The following is a 15,924-nucleotide window of genomic DNA, read 5'->3' on the forward strand; positions in this document are numbered from 1 at the left end:
TATCATTACCTAGCAGGTCAGATTCCAGCTTTGACCATGCCCTAACTTTCTGGAAGGAGCAGGAAAAAGGCCAGAGAGAGCACTGCCTTGGGATTGCCTTCCTAGGCTCTGTCTGGATGACACTCACCATGTGTTCTGGGTGCCACAGGTGCTGTGCCTCTGAGGAAAACTACAGAGTGCAGAGGTGTTGCAGCTCCTGAGCAGCTGTAATACTGTCTATCCGTCCAAGTATAATTTATTCCCTTGGCTTCTTCTGCTGCGCTACTGGGAAGTCCATGGGCATAACAACTAAAACAGAAAAAGTTGGGTGTCTTTATTTCTTTTTGTCCAAGATGCCTTGATCCATCCTTTTTCCAGGATACATGGCCTACATAGGAGTTGGGCCTTATATAGGAAAGCTACAGAATCACTCCAGATGTTGTGTCTGGATTGACTTAATCTGGAGTATTGCTCACACAAGCGGGTTCATTCTTTTAATTCATAACATTGAATGTTTCTCTTTGTTTTGTTTAAAGTTCCTTCTGATATTACTTTGTTTCAATGTTCAGATGCTAATCTGCATATTGCAGTCAATGAAGAGAAACACAGAGTTCCCACCTTCCCAGACAGAGTGGTAAGTCAACATTTTAAAAATGTTTTTCATGGTCAGGATATATTAAATAAACCAAGAGTTGCCAGATTCAAGACTAGAAAATGTGGAACTCATTTAGACTTCTCAGCAAAGAGAGAAAAACCATGAGCTCTAGATAATAGCTATGGGTGGTATTGAATAATGGATTCAAATATAGAACCATTGTAATATCTCATATTTTTGCATTTCATTGTTGTGTCTTTTCCTAGCCAGTAAGCACATAAATAGTCACCAAAAAAAAAAAAATGGGTGCATGCGGGAGATGCCCTTAAGATGGCATCACACATAACAGGCAGCTGTTATTAGCTGTCATTCTTTCCTTACCATCAACATGGCCAAGACTGCTTCATGGAAGTATCCTGGTGTTGAAATGAAACTCTATAGGACAAAAGCAGAAAACAACATAATTCTTTCCCTCCATTATCCCTTCAAAACTATTCAGTGGGTTTTCTTCCCTGCTTCCAAATAAAGTCTTTGCCAGATTCCATAGTTTTGCAGTCAATCTCAAATGATAAAAATGTCCCCATTGCTTGTAATTATGAGAACAGCCTCTGAATTGTTCCATCCAATGTTATTATCACATGACTGCAAACATCATTCCAAGTTAGACATCCATCACCTAGCTTGGGCCTGCATCACCTGGCAGCACGCTTTTGGGGAGGGATTTTGGGGGTGCTGAGATTCACGGCACTTTCAGAGTTAGTTCCAAGGAAGATGAGGTCTAATTAAAAAAAGACACACATAGCTGTTTCTATCATGATTTGGTGGTGGTGGTATCTGAGTGAGTTTTCCAGCACTGATTCTTTATCTCATGGGAGACTTTTAGGAATTTCCTACTGAAGGGCAGATCCATATGTAGTTTTATGACAGGGGAGAGATCCTGATCCTCAGCTCTTGGATTTTCAGCCCTCAACCTTTCAAGATGGCTGTCAGCCAACTTTTTCCCAAGGGTGGAGTTGGCCTATAAGAAAACAAACAAAACCTTGATTGCTCTGGTTAATTAAGCTGTATGCAGCTCTTTCTCGAAGTACAGGCTACTGCTGTCTTTTTGCTCTACTCTCTTGGGTTCATAGCCACAGCCTTCTGTTTTTAGGGTTCCCAGGCAGGTGTGAGCCTCCTCAAATGCCAGGATACACAAAAAATGGCTTCCCAGTGGTTCTCTGGAAGTTCACCTGAAAGCAAGGGGACATCTCCACCCATCTATTGGATCTATGGTGTCTTAGGTACTTATTTTCAGCTACGCACATTCGCACACACTTCTCTCTTTCTAAGTAAAAGCCACATAATTTTTGTGAATCAACATGAAAGAAAAAAATTATCCATTATTGTAGTAGACTGAATAATGTCCCCCAAATTTCACATCCATGTAGAACCTCAGAATGTGACCTTATTGGAACTAGGATCTTTGCAGACGTAATTAGTTAAAGATCAAGATGAAATCACACGAAAGATGAGAGTGGGCCATAAATCCAATGACTAGTAAGATGAGAGGACACAGAGAGATACACAGAGGAGAAGGCCATGTGAAGACCTAGGAAGAGATTGGAGTTGTGTTACCACAGGCCAAGGAACACCTGTTTCTCAGTCCATTTGTGTTCTACTAAGGAATACTTGAGGCTGGGTAATTGACAAAGAAAAGAGGTTTATTTGGCTCACCATTCTGCAGGCTGTACAAGCAGCATAGCACTGGCATCTGCATCTGATGAGGGCCTTAGGCTGCTTCCACTCATGGCAGAAGGGAAGGGGAGCTAGTGTGTGCAGAAATTGTATGGTGAGAGAGAAGAAATGAGAGAGGGAAGGGAGATAGCAGGCTCTCTTCAACAACCAGCTCTCATGGGAAATCATAGAGTGAGAACTCATTCACTACCATGAGAATGGCACTAGGCCGTTAATGAGGGATTCGCCCCTATGACCCAAATACCTCCCATTAAGCTCTACCTCCAATACTGGAGATCACACGTCAACATAAAATTTGGAGGGGTGGAATATCCAAACCATAGCAACTTGGAACCACCAGAAGCTGGAAGAGGCAAGGAAAGATTTTATCCTAGAGGTTTCAGAATAAGTATGGCAATGCTGAAATGTTGATTTTGACTTCTAGCCTCTAGAACTGTGAAATAATAAATGTTTGTGGTTCTAATCCACCAAACTTGTAGCAATTTGTCATGGTAGCCCTAGGAAACAATTATAATGGTTAGGAGTTTTTACTTTGTTATTAGCAACATTGCTGTTTGGGTTTGAAAATATGTCTCAGTCCTGAAGCTTGAAAAATATGGCCCTCTAAAACACCTAGGAGAAACGCCCAGATTAGGCAAATCTATAGAAACAAAGGGTGATCAGTGGTTGCCTGGGACAAGAGTAGGGATGAGAATTGACTGCAAATAGGTATGAAGGATCTTATTGGAGTGATGGAAAGACTGGGCTGTGGTGGTGGTTATACAAGTTGATAAATTTACAAAAGTCACTGAATTCTGCACTTTAAAAAGGATGAATTACCAATAAAGTTTGTTTTTGACAACTCTAAGAGCAGAAGATAATTTAAGAGCCAGAAACCATTGCATCTAGTCTCCAGCAGGGAACTTTTTGGCCAATATATTGAAAATTATCAGTTAGGCAAATCAGTGGCTAAGAGTTCATAAGCCTGTTTTGATTATAAGCTTCCCAAATGAACCAGGGGTCAGAGAGTATCATGCAAAGTATGCTTTTCTTTGTTTTGTTTTTTTACCAGAGTATTCAGTAGAGGGCTTATTTTCTGAATGGAGGAAATAAAAATCAGCTCTCTAGCTGTTCTGTTCAAAGAGATTTCCTTAAATGATTTCCATTTAAGGAACTTCCCAGTGCATTTTTCTTTGGACATAGCCCACTTCACAGTTCATAAATAACACTGTCCTGCATAATTAAAATTTCCAGAATGTCAAAGCCTTCAGTAAATGAAATCTCTGAAAAAGTAAAATGAAGCATGAAAAAAATATTAAATGCATCTCTTTCTGTCACACATGCACACACAGACACACACACACATATTGTGAATTTTTAACTGAAATATAACATTAACATTGAGAAGCACACAAATCCTAAGTGTTCAGCTTGATGAGTTTTCACAAACTGAGCACTTCTCTATAATCCACCCTCAGATAAAGAAACACAACATCACAGAACCCCAGGGACACCCTGATGTTCCCTTTCAGTCACTACTGCCCTCCAAAAGTAGTTGCTAACCTGATTTATAACATCATAGATTGTTTGCCTGATTTTGACTTTTATATGAATGGAATTATAAAGTGTAAAGTCATTTATTGTGTGTCTTCTTCAATTTATGAGATTCGCTTATTTTTTTAGTATGTGATTGTATTTACTGTCATCATTGTACAGAATTCAGTTGTGTGAATATACAACTGTTTTGGTTTCTTATTACTGTTCTAACAAATTACCACACAAATTTAGTGACTTAAAGCAACATACATTTATTCTCTTATAGTTTGGAAGATCATATATCTAAAATGGGTCTGCACAGCTGTGTTTCCTCTGGAAGCTTTAGGGAAGATTCTGTTTCCTTGCATTTTCCAGTTCCTAAGGGGTACTTACATTCATTGGTTCCTGGCTTCTTCCCCTGTCTGCAGAACCAGAAGGTCACAGCTCCTCTGCTCTCTAACCTCTGCTTCCATCCTCACAGCTCTCTAATCTCTGACCACCTTATCTCCCTTTTATAAGGGCCATTTTGATTACATCAGGCCCACCCCCACAAAATCTGGGATAGTCGCCCCATCTCAAAATCCTTAACTTAATTACAATCTGCAAAGTCTCTTTTACCACGTAAGGTATTCACAGGTTCTGGGAATTAGGACATGAACATATTCGGGAGACCATTATTCAGCCTTCAACAACCACAACATGTTTATTATTTTATCCTCTTGATGGGCATGCAGGCAGTTTCCAGTTTTTATCTAATTAAAATAATTCTGCTACGAACATTCTTTTACAGGTCTTTGGTTTCCCTGTTGGGTATATATACGTAAAATTTATGAGTCATAGGGTATGACCAGATGCACATCCAGATTTACTAGATTCTGCAAACAAATTTCCAATGTTGTTGTACCACTTCATACTCCAACTAGCAAAAGTATGAGTTCCAGTTGCTCCATATCCTTGCTCGTACCTTTCTTCTTTCCTTGCCTCTTTCCTTCCTCCCTTCCTCCTTCCCTTCTTCCCTCCCTTCCCTCCTTCCTTTCTCTCTCTTTCAAGAACTGATATACTTAATTGTCAGTTCCCGGTACCTGAATCTGTGCCTCACTGTGATGTATTAAAATCTCTTCCCCTCCAAAGCTGAAGATACCTCGGGCAGTTCCTGTTCTCAAAATGGATGCACCATCTTCAAGTACCACTCCAGCCCAATATGACAACGAATCAAAGAAAAACTATGGCTCCCAGCCACCATCTTCAAGTACCACTCTAGCCCAATATGACAGCAACTCAAAGAAAATCTATGGCTCCCAGCCAAACTTCAACATGCAGTATATTCCAAGGGAAGACTTCCCTGACTGGTGGCAAGTAAGAAAACTGAAAAGGTAATCCCCAGCTTTCAGATGGGCTGCCCAGCATGTAGAGTAAACACTACCCCGCTGCCCTGGACTTCAGCCTCAAAGCTGTTGATCCAGGTCTTAGGCTGTCCTCTCAGAAAATGTTCAGTGCTTGAGCCAGAAGCCTGGGGAAGCAGTGGCTCCACTGGGGCTGAGAAGCAAAGATTTTCCATTTAGATTACAATCTAATGATCTCAATAATGCATGATCATTGTATTCCCTTCCCTTTCTCCTCCTTCTCCCCCCAAATATCTCCACATTCCAGAATACAGAATCTTTAAAATCTATCCTTTATATGAAAGAGCTTAGGATGGGCTTACTTTTGTAATGTGCTTCAGTATCACTAGCCAAATGGCAAATAGCATTTCAAGCAAGGCCATGGCTTGCCTTCTTGGAATGTACAACCTCACCTCTCCTGACCTGATTAGTCTTCTCACAGTTTTTAGCCTAAAGATTCTATCTAAAGCCAGAATGGAAAATTCCTAGGCCGGGCGCGGTGGCTCACGCTTGTAATCCTAGCACTTTGGGAGGCCGAGGCGGGCGGATCATGAGGTCAGGAGATCGAGACCACGGTGAAACCCCGTCTCTACTAAAAATACAAAAACTTAGCCAGGCATGGTGGGGGGCGCCTGTAGTCCCAGCTACTGGGAGAGGCTGAGGCAGGAGAATGGCGTGAACCCGGGAGGTGGAGCTTGCAGTGAGCTGAGATCGCGCCACTGCACTCCAGCCTGGGTGACAGAGTGAGACTCCGTCTCAAAAAAAAAAAAAAGAAAAAGAAAATTCCTTGAAGGCAACATGTAAATTGTGTATGTATATATCTCTTGGTATGGCACTGAATTTGTCATACACTTGATGCCCAATAAATGTTGAATTGAATTGCAAGATGACCATATGGAAAGGGTCAAGTGACTCCCCTTCCTTATTTCCTGTCTCAGACCTCCTTCCTATCATGTTATCTACTCTCTGCCATCTTCTCACTCAGTTATCAGCATCCCTGGAGGGAAGTCATGTCTGCCTTTCCCCACAATGGATACAGAGCATCTCTCTGACTCACCATGTATCTCTTTTCTTAGTTATTTTTCCCATGTCCTTTTATTCCTTTGTTCTTTCCATCCTCATCATTTTCGCCTAAGGCCAATTACTCAAAGTTTCAATAATACAGGGCCATACAGAATTTGAAATAATGTAAGTGTATTCTTCTTGATTTTTTTTTCAGTATAATAAGCCATGGTCCCTTTCATTCCAAAGTGGAGCTAGAATCCTAGTGTATTAATCTATACCTGGTGCCCGAGGGATGGGGGTTACATTTGTGTGCCTGTAGCCCACTATTCTTGTGGAAGGAGAGGATCAGTAAACCCAGATGCAAGGAGAGTGAAAGTCATGTTAATTGTGTTCCAGGTGCCCTTCCTGACAGAAACTCCAGTGATTCAGTGAGAAAGGTGTGAGGTGAAACTGACTGCTCTGTTTTCAAATAACCAGGAAGAACTGTTGATTCACATGGGGTTGCTGCCACTATTGAGTTTTTGACACTCCCTTAGATTTGCACCTCCTTAGGCTTAGTCCCAACTGTGGATTTTCCCTAGAACTTCAGGAAGCTAGTTATTTTAACAAAGCATTGATTGATCACCTCTTAGCATGAGCAGCATTGCATCTACGAGTGAATTATAATAATTGCTAAAAGGTCTTCATGGAGCTTGAGTTTTTAAAGTGCAGCCATGATTCTCAGCTCATATATGGGATAATACTTTTCATCAACTTTCTGTCATTCTTACAATCTTCCCCTGAGCTTCTTTTTAATCTATTTTCTGTTTAGTAAGATAATCTATGCTCCCATTAAATCATTCAAATATTACAGAATATTCCATTTATATTCCCCTAAAATGTTTTCTATGCACATGTGGCCATGTGCATACAAAAGCAAGTAAGTTCTCACGATACAGTCTTTGCCATTTGTTCTTTTCACTTGACATCTTCGGTATTTTTCCTATTTGAATACAGGAGGATACACCTGACTTTTAAAATTTCATTTTCATTTAATTTTGGTGAAATATACATAACATAAAGTTTACCATCTTGATTATTTTTGAGCATACAGTTCAGTAGTGTTAAGTACATTTACATTGTTGTGCAAATTACCTGATTATTTTTAATGTCTGTAAGTACCAGTTATATAGATATTAGGTAAACCTAAGTGATGCACTATTGATGGACATTCTCTAAGTGTTTTTAGAAACAACAAGGCTAAATAAAAGCTATTGTAGTGGGCAAGGCTCTTTGGGAAGGTGGAGAGAAAGGCATTTTAGAGTTTAAGGGCTTTATCTAGGCATTCCTTGAAATAGAGCCAGGGGAGCATTTCCTTGCTAAGGAAGCCTGTTTCTATGAACTGTGGTTTTGAAAAAAGTCTGGACCATGAAGGCAAATAGGAAATAGGTTCTACATTCCAGATAAAACAGCCTTTAGACTTTGAGAAGTAGGCACTTCTTCATGCTCTGCTTAATACCCCAAATAAAAGAGACAAAACGATCTACGGCAGAGGATGATGAAAATCCTCCTTATCCATCTGTGTCCAGAAGGAGTAAAAAGATCAGCATTTTCAAGAATTTTAATTGTAGTCACAATAGCTAAGAGGAAAATAAGTTACTTTAAAATATATGAGTGACAGAATGCTTGCATATATATAAGAAAATCAGGGCAAATCCAGTCAAGATGATTTATTAATCTAGATTTTCCATTGTTTGGGGTCTTTATGAGCCATTATTAACAATTTTCTTTTGTTTAGAAATGTTGCCAAACTACTGCTTTTATTGGAATGCCTGAAAGAACCAAAATGTGAAAGTAACTCATTAGCTTAAATTTCCCAAACGAGTGAAATGTGTGGGTCAAAATGTCAAATAAAGCTAAAGCATATCTGAGCAAAATTGCTTTTGTCATTTAACATTTATAAGTAGACATATGTTTATAAACTTATAAAATGTCTCTTTTTTGCAGTAGCAGCAGCAGTGAAGATGTTGCAAGCAGTAACCAAAAAGAAAGGAATGTAAATCACGCCACCTCAAAGATTTCATGGTAAATCAAATTCAGATATTCCTCTACATCCAGAATAGGCTTCCATTTTCAGGAAAACTAACCAAACTTGCAATAATTTTGCAGCTAGGCTTTGTACTTAAGGTAAATATAAACCAAAAAAGTCTATGTAGTTTGCCTCTCTGAACCCTGAATGGATGGCTTTTGGGTTCTAGTTTTTCTTGCACTGACTTTTCCTAGCCAGCATCCATGACATACACCAGTAGTAGCACAAACATTAGTATATCTGACCCAGGCATCCCTAGCAGGAAGAAAAGCAACCTAGAGTTGAATACTTTTCCATAAGAATAGCTATATACACAACCCAATTTTTTTTAACTTTATACTACAGCCATCTCTGAAGGAGTCTTCATCTATTTCATGAGCCCACTCTTTGGAAAAAGTCAAAGAAATATAAGTTCTTCTGGGGGCCTCCTGGGGATCTCCTGTATCAAAGAACCATTCTTTCATTAAAACTTGGCATAAGCCCAACTTTTGAGTGACTCTCTCTTTACTGTTGCTGTGTTGATACCTTCCCAGGTGCAGAAGGAGAAACCTAACAATCTAAATGTTATTTAGGTGGATAAAATCAGGGTGGGATTTGATATTGCATGGCTAGGCACTTGGATTGTTTCTTGGTGCTTTTTTGCACTCACGTTTTTCCCAACTCTTCTTAAGGGAATTCCCTGAGTCAAGTTCATCTGAAGAAGAGGAAAACCTGGATGATTATGAGTGAGTATTGAAAGTCTTCTTTCAATAACCTATGTACCCTATACATTATACCTCCCACACACATACAAACATTGCCTGTGTCCATAATTTTGCTGAGGCCTGCCTCTTATTGTTTTAAATAATATTTCAGTATTTCAACGACAGAGCAGCAGAGTTCTACGCCTAAGGTTTTTTGTTTTGTTTTGTTTTGTTTTTTGACAGGGTCTCACTCTGTCACATAGGCTGGAGTGTCACATAGGCTGAAGTATCTAGAATAGATACTTCTACTCTCTTCCTCAAAGACATTAAAACAGATGGCTGAGACCGTCTCAGGAGGCTGTATTTACATGGGTAAACTCACGTAATGCTCTGGGTCATTTATCTAGATGACAGGTGACAATGAGCTGGGTTGTTACCAATGAAAATATTTTCCCCAAAACTGGATTATCTAAATTGGATGCAAATACTCATTGGATTTATCATACGTCCAGTGTCACCTTCATTTCACTTTATCTTTGTAGATGTAGCATATAATGTTTCTGCTCATTATTTCTTTCTTGGAGACCTCTAATGTTTGAAAGTTCTTATTAACATTGAGTAATATTTTTGGAGAAGTTATTAATGATGCAGTAATTTTACAGGGCAGCACAAATGAGACCCTGAACATGGCAATATTTATGTCGACAGATCTCTATTCTTAGGATGACCTTGTCTTTTTTTTTCGAGACAGAGTTTTGCTCTTGTTGCCCAGGCTGGAGTGCAATGGCATGATCTCGGCTCATTGCAACCTCCACCTCCTAGGTTCAAGCAATTCTCCTGCCTCAGCCTCCCGAGTAGCTAAGATTACAGGCGCCTGCCACCACACCCAGCTAATTTTTGTATTTTTAGTAGAGACAGGGTTTCGCCATGTTCGCCAGGCTGGTCTTGAACTTCTGACCTCAGGTGATCCACCCACCTCGGCCTCCCAAAGTGTTGGGATTACAGGCGTGAGCCACCGCACCCAGCCAACCTTTTCATTTAACATCAAAATTGGGATACTTTAGAAAGAGAAAAAGTGCACTATTAAAAATTATACCTGTTAATAATAACTTAATTATACATTTTAAAATAACTTAAAGAGTATAATTAATTGTTTGTAACTCAAAGGATAAATGCTTGAGGGGATGGATACCCTATAATCCATGATGTGATTATTATGCATTGCATGTCTGTATCAAAACATCTCATGTACCCCATAAATATATATACCTGCTATGGTGAGCCGAGATGGCGCCACTGCACTCCAGCCTGGGCAACAGAGCAAGACTCCGTCTCAAAAAAAAAAAAAACACAAACACACACACACACACAAATATATATATATACCTGCTATGTACTCACAAAAGTTAAAATAAAAATTACACCTGGACATTATGCATAAACTGGACTTCTGGGCAAATAAAAACGTGTGGTCACCCCAAATATACTGAGAAGGTTGGCCTAAGTGGCTATTAAGATTCTTTCCAAAATCTAAGGGTCTATCACTCTACAAATAGGGACAAATAATTGTCTCCTAGATGTAAAGACTAGTGTTAAGAAGAAGTGGGAATAATAGAGCATATTGCATTTCTCAGACACTTGATACCAAATGGCACAGAATTCACTTGGACACTAGGATTATGCATATTTCCAGTTCTGTTTTTGTACAAGTGTTGTATTATTGATTTACTGGTTACACGTGAAACAAGAGCTTTTACAAAGTACATGCTGCTGTTTTCACTCCTCCTCTCATCTCTAACCCAGCCTGGCCCTAGACATATCTGTTGCATTGGGGAAGATGTGCTGTACCCTCCACATCTTTGTGGCGTGATCTCTTTATCACCTTCTAGCTCTCTTTCGGCTTTACTTTCTTCCCTAACGTCTATTCTCAGGAAAGCATTGATGGAATAATTCATACTAAGACATAAAAGACTGAGAATGACCAACGCATGGTCATTTCCAAAGATAATTGCACTTTAATGAAACACAAAGACTTAAACCAATGGGAGTGAACCTCTAATTGTGGATTGTAGTCTTAAGCATTTAAATAAATTGGAAGTCTTTCTCTGATTGGGTAAGCCCAGATATGACCATTTAGACAGTCTCTATTCCCATCTTTTCTGAATGCAAGTGGTGTGTGAGAGACAGACATTGAGGAAATTCTCAGGGAAGACTTGTCCTCTTCAAAATCAAAAAGATACCGAAAGGAGCTCGGGATTATAGGGCTATAGGATCTGGGACTCAGTCACCTCACATTGTGCTTAATGCTCCCAGCTTCCTATTCTATCAGTGTCATGGGAGTTTTTGTTTTATGGCCATAACTTCATGAGCAATTCCAGCCAATTCCATTAAAGACAGAAGCACTAAGCACTGAGATTTAGACAGAAAATCATGTGTTAAGACTAGGCCTGGCCAGGTACAGTGGCACATGCCTATAATCCCAGCACTTTGAGAGGCTGAGCTAGGCAGATGGCTTGAGCTCAGAAGTTTGAGACCAGCCGGGGCAACATGACAAAACCTCGTCTCTACAAAAATACAAAAATTAGCCAGGTGTGGTTGCCCATTCCTGTAGTCCCAACTACTTGGGAGGCTGAGGTGGGAGGATCACTTGAGCCCGGGAGGTCGAGGCTATAGTTAGCCGAGATCATACCACTGCACTCCAGCCCATGTGACAGAGTGAGACCCTGTCAAAAAAAAAAAAAAACAAAACCCTTAGGCCTAGGACTCTGCTGCTCTGTCATTGAAATACTGAAATATCATTTAAAACAATAAGAGGCAGGCCTCAGCAAAATTATGGACACAGGCAATGTTTGTATGTGTGTGGGAGGTATAATGTATAGGGTACATAGGTTATATCACCTTGCCTCTCCAAGCCTCTCTCCTGATTCTTGATTTTCTTCCTTCTATTCCCCTGTAGGTATATATCCTGTATCACAGCCTCTGAAGGGCCTTTTGATTAGCTAGTATTACCTTAAAATGTTGACTAATAAGAAAAACGATCAGTTAATATTTCAAGTGTTAGTTATACGGTGTCCATAATGGTAGAGTTAAAAGAGACTTTCAGACTTATCAAGATCAACCCTCTCCCTAGTTTTACAGGTAGGGAAGTCCAAGGTCAAACAGAGCCAAGTGGCTTGTTCAAAGTCATGCAATTACACATAGGGAAGTTATGCCTAGAACCCAGACCTCCAAGCTGGGTGGCCTAAGGCTCTTTCTATTTTATTGAACTGTCCACCAGCTGACATCCCTTCCCAAAACTCATACAGAGATTATACAGAGAATAACTTGCCATCCGTTCCTGCCAAGTTCTGAGATACCTTCTACATTGAATTTCTCCTACAACTCCTCCCTTCTACCCTCACCCTCCTCTTGTATTTCCTCTGCAGATGTTATCTTCTAGCCAGTGGGTCCTCCCACTCACCCAAACCCATGCTACATCCCACCTCATGCCCTACTTTTACTCATTTCCTAAGTAGGAAGTTCTATCTAAAGCCCAAAGGCCACAGACATTATCGCCCTCACATGAGAAACAGCTCTTGGCCTGTTGAGCTCCACATATGAAGTAAAAGCATTTGATGTGAAAATAGATGTTATAATCAGATTATTACAAGGAAATTATATGATTGGAAGACAAGGGCTTTCATCCTTGGCAGCCCTGACTTTCCTCTTGGAATATTCTTCGTAGCTCTAATCTCTAGCCCTTACTCAAAATGGTAAAATGTAGGAAAACTTAGAAGTCACCTAGAAGAAAACCAAAGATTCCTAAATGCCAGCCCATTTAAAAATTAGATGTGCAGACTCCACCCCAACATCAGAATTTGGTAGTGGGGACTTAAGCATCTGTATTTCTGAAAAGCTCCTCAAATGATTCTCTGGAGCAGTTAGGCTTGGAAACCCCTGAGGTAAGCCAATGCCTCATTTTATAGATTAGAAAGTTGAGTGTCAAGCTATACGATCTAAAACTTATTGATTCTCACATATAAATTTTTTTCCTTTTGCAGCTGGTTTGCTGGTAACATCTCCAGATCACAATCTGAACAGTTACTCAGACAAAAGGTAAATAGTCTTGTCTTTAAAACAGCCTCACAGAATCTCTTTGCATTTTGGGGTCCAGAGGTTGATGCATTTCTCATAGAAACCTTGCTGCTAATTATATAGTCAAGTCATTGTAGTGTTGCTTGTCCGGTCTGTGGGTTGCCCGACTCTTCATGTCTAGCTACTACTTCTGTGCCCATTATCTATTGCTGCATAATAAACCACTCCTAAATTGAGTGGCTTGAAACAGTGGGATTTATGATATCTCATGATTCCGTGAGTCAGCTGGGCCAGCAGTTCTTAGGCAGGTTTTGCTTAGGGGCACTCCTGTGGCTGCATTTGGCTGGTGGATTGACTAGGGGCTTGGGTTTAGCTGAGGCAGTCAACTGGAGTTCCACAGTTCTTCCCCAGGTAGTCTCTCCATGTGCCTTACTTGGGCCTCCTCACAGCATGGTGATCTCAAGGCAGTGGCTGAAGAGGACGAGCCCCACAGTGCAAGCACTTTTCGAGTCTCTGCTTTTGTTGTGTTTGCTAAGGTCCCATTGGTCATAGCAAGTCACATGGCTCAGCCTAGCGTCAGAATGGGAGGGGACTGCTCAGAGCATGAATAAGAGAGATGATTTATCTGAGGCCATCAATGTAGCCATTAACCTCAGCTCTGTCACTGCTCATTAGCGCCTAGACCAGAGTATTGCAGATGTGATACAGAATATGTTTATCTGACTTTATTACTAATTGGTATGGAATTCCAGTAGCAAACTCTTTTGATTTCTAAAAATGACACTTTGACATAGTTTAACCTGATAAAAACACTAAACATTACACTTATTTCTTTGAGGGGTCCTAGTGAGAATGTAATGACTTCATTTGGTGTTTTGTCACATTCATAGTTTATAATCTGCTCTTTCTGAACCTTGATCTGCTTAGAATTAGCACAAGTCATTGAGAAAGACAACTTGAGTATAGAACTTTAACAACTGATTTATTCTGGATCTTTGGTTTTCTAAAACCTTCCAAAGGCATGATACAGTGATACATGGTTCTAAATTGTATTTCTTAAAGATGAAAACATTAGGCTTACATAAGCACAACACCGAGAAAAGTAAGTGATAGGGTTAAATATTAATTGGAGAGGAAGAGCTCATACACATACACATAGGGCAGATCTATAAAGAGATTGAGTGAGAAACCTGTGCCCTTTGTGATCTATAAAGTCAATCTAAAAGATTTATTTTCCAACTACCTACCATGCAAAATCATTTTCAAGAATAATGAAAATATTTTCTGTTCCTTCTCTATTTTCCTTCCTTTTCAGGGAAAAGAAGGAGCATTTATGGTTAGAAATTCGAGCCAAGTGGGAATGTACACAGTGTCCTTATTTAGTAAGGCTGTGAAGTAAGTACGATAAGGATTTATTTCTTTTATCTTTCTGCATATATTCTTTGAATATGCTGGTCACAATCACATTTTGGGATAAGACATCATCTTTAAACTCTGGAATTTTAAATCAAAGTATTTCTACTGAATGTGACCATTTGTAGTTGCCTCCACCACTCTCACCCCACTGCCCCACCATCCTTGCCCCACTACTTTCAAGAGGCCATTCTCTGGCTAGTCCTCTCCTGCCCACCCCAGGCAGTAACAGAGTGCCCACAGCACAGCATGCCTCAGTAAATGTTTATTAAGAGACTCTCGGGTGATTCCCTTTCATTCAGGTCTAAGCCTGGAAAGAAAAAAATAGCAATGGAGCCTGTATACTCTCAGCCCTAGCCACCTGCTGAGCAAAGATGCCTACTCCAGTGTCCAGTTCTTAGTAAGCCCTTCCACTGGGTGCAGAGTTAGCAGAAGGTTGACTCAGTGCCGCTATGTTCTCTACACAGCTTCCTTCCAGGGCTCTGTCCTCTTTGTGTGACTAAAAGTTCTTGTTGGAAGCCTAACTTCTAGATCCAAATCCTGGCTCTACTATTTCAGGGCTTTGTGACATTGAGCAAGTTTCTCAGCCTCTGTGCCTCAACTTCTTCATTTGAAAGGGGAACATAATGATTGTTACATTCTATGAGTGGAGTGAGTTAATTAATATATTATATCTAGAACAGTGCCTGACACGTAGTAAGCACTTAATAAACTAATAGTAATTACTATTATTGTTGTTGTTGTTGCTGCGGAAGAGTAGTTCTACCTGCTCCGCTCCCTGTACCCTAACACTTGGGCACAAAAGACACTGCACAGTCATCTCATGCAAATCATCATCAAAATCCTCCTCCAGAGTTTTACAAGCCACTTTCTTATTGGTAGATAGCTCTTTTTTTTTTTTCCTTCTAATCATCCTCCAAAGCAAATGGGAAAGCTGTTTTTATTTATACCATATTGCAGATGAGAGGATTGAGGTTCAAAAAGAGCTTATAAAGACCTAACTGGAGCTAATAAGTGACTAATTTGAAGCTGGGCTTCCAATAGCCAAGTCATGTTTCTTTACACCTCTGTGTTTATACTGAACCCCCAATGTTTTGGAATGAGAATCTGGTCAAATATTGATTAGGATCTTTTTTAAAATTTCTATGTGTGCAACTCTTTTTTAGCAGCTAGACTGAATGATCGTCTGCCTTGGTACCTTCCCCATGTGCCCTACCCCACAGTGCATATATGTATATTTATAATAATTAAGTAATAAAAACATTATTTTATTTTGAAATTTTTTACAGAGTGCCTACCTACACTTGAGATAATAGGATGTACCCTGAATTGTCCCACAGCACTTTCCAATGCCAGAATCCATGTCCCCAGTGTATCTCATATATTATTTTGCACATAGTAACACCTAGATGCTGGCTAAAGCCAATCCCGTAAGAATCAGGAGAAGACTTTGTTGACTGAGTATCAAAAGCTTTG

The 15,924-nt window shown here is 40.0% G+C and overlaps 1 protein-coding gene across 1 annotated transcript in view; it reads left to right on the forward strand.

Moving 5' to 3' along the window:
• The window catches only part of BMX (BMX non-receptor tyrosine kinase), a 54,927-nt gene that overhangs the window by 16,631 nt on the left and 22,372 nt on the right, over positions 1 to 15,924 (forward strand). The window contains exons 6-11 of the mRNA XM_003261082.3: positions 549 to 613; positions 4,955 to 5,196; positions 8,197 to 8,274; positions 8,950 to 9,003; positions 13,002 to 13,056; positions 14,351 to 14,430. Coding sequence (XP_003261130.1) covers positions 549 to 613; positions 4,955 to 5,196; positions 8,197 to 8,274; positions 8,950 to 9,003; positions 13,002 to 13,056; positions 14,351 to 14,430 — 574 coding nt within the window. The remainder of the gene's footprint in view (positions 1 to 548; positions 614 to 4,954; positions 5,197 to 8,196; positions 8,275 to 8,949; positions 9,004 to 13,001; positions 13,057 to 14,350; positions 14,431 to 15,924) is intronic.

The sequence above is a fragment of the Nomascus leucogenys genome, chromosome X (genome assembly GCF_006542625.1).
Source record: "Nomascus leucogenys isolate Asia chromosome X, Asia_NLE_v1, whole genome shotgun sequence".
In the NCBI taxonomy this organism is placed as follows: Eukaryota; Metazoa; Chordata; class Mammalia; order Primates; family Hylobatidae; genus Nomascus; species Nomascus leucogenys.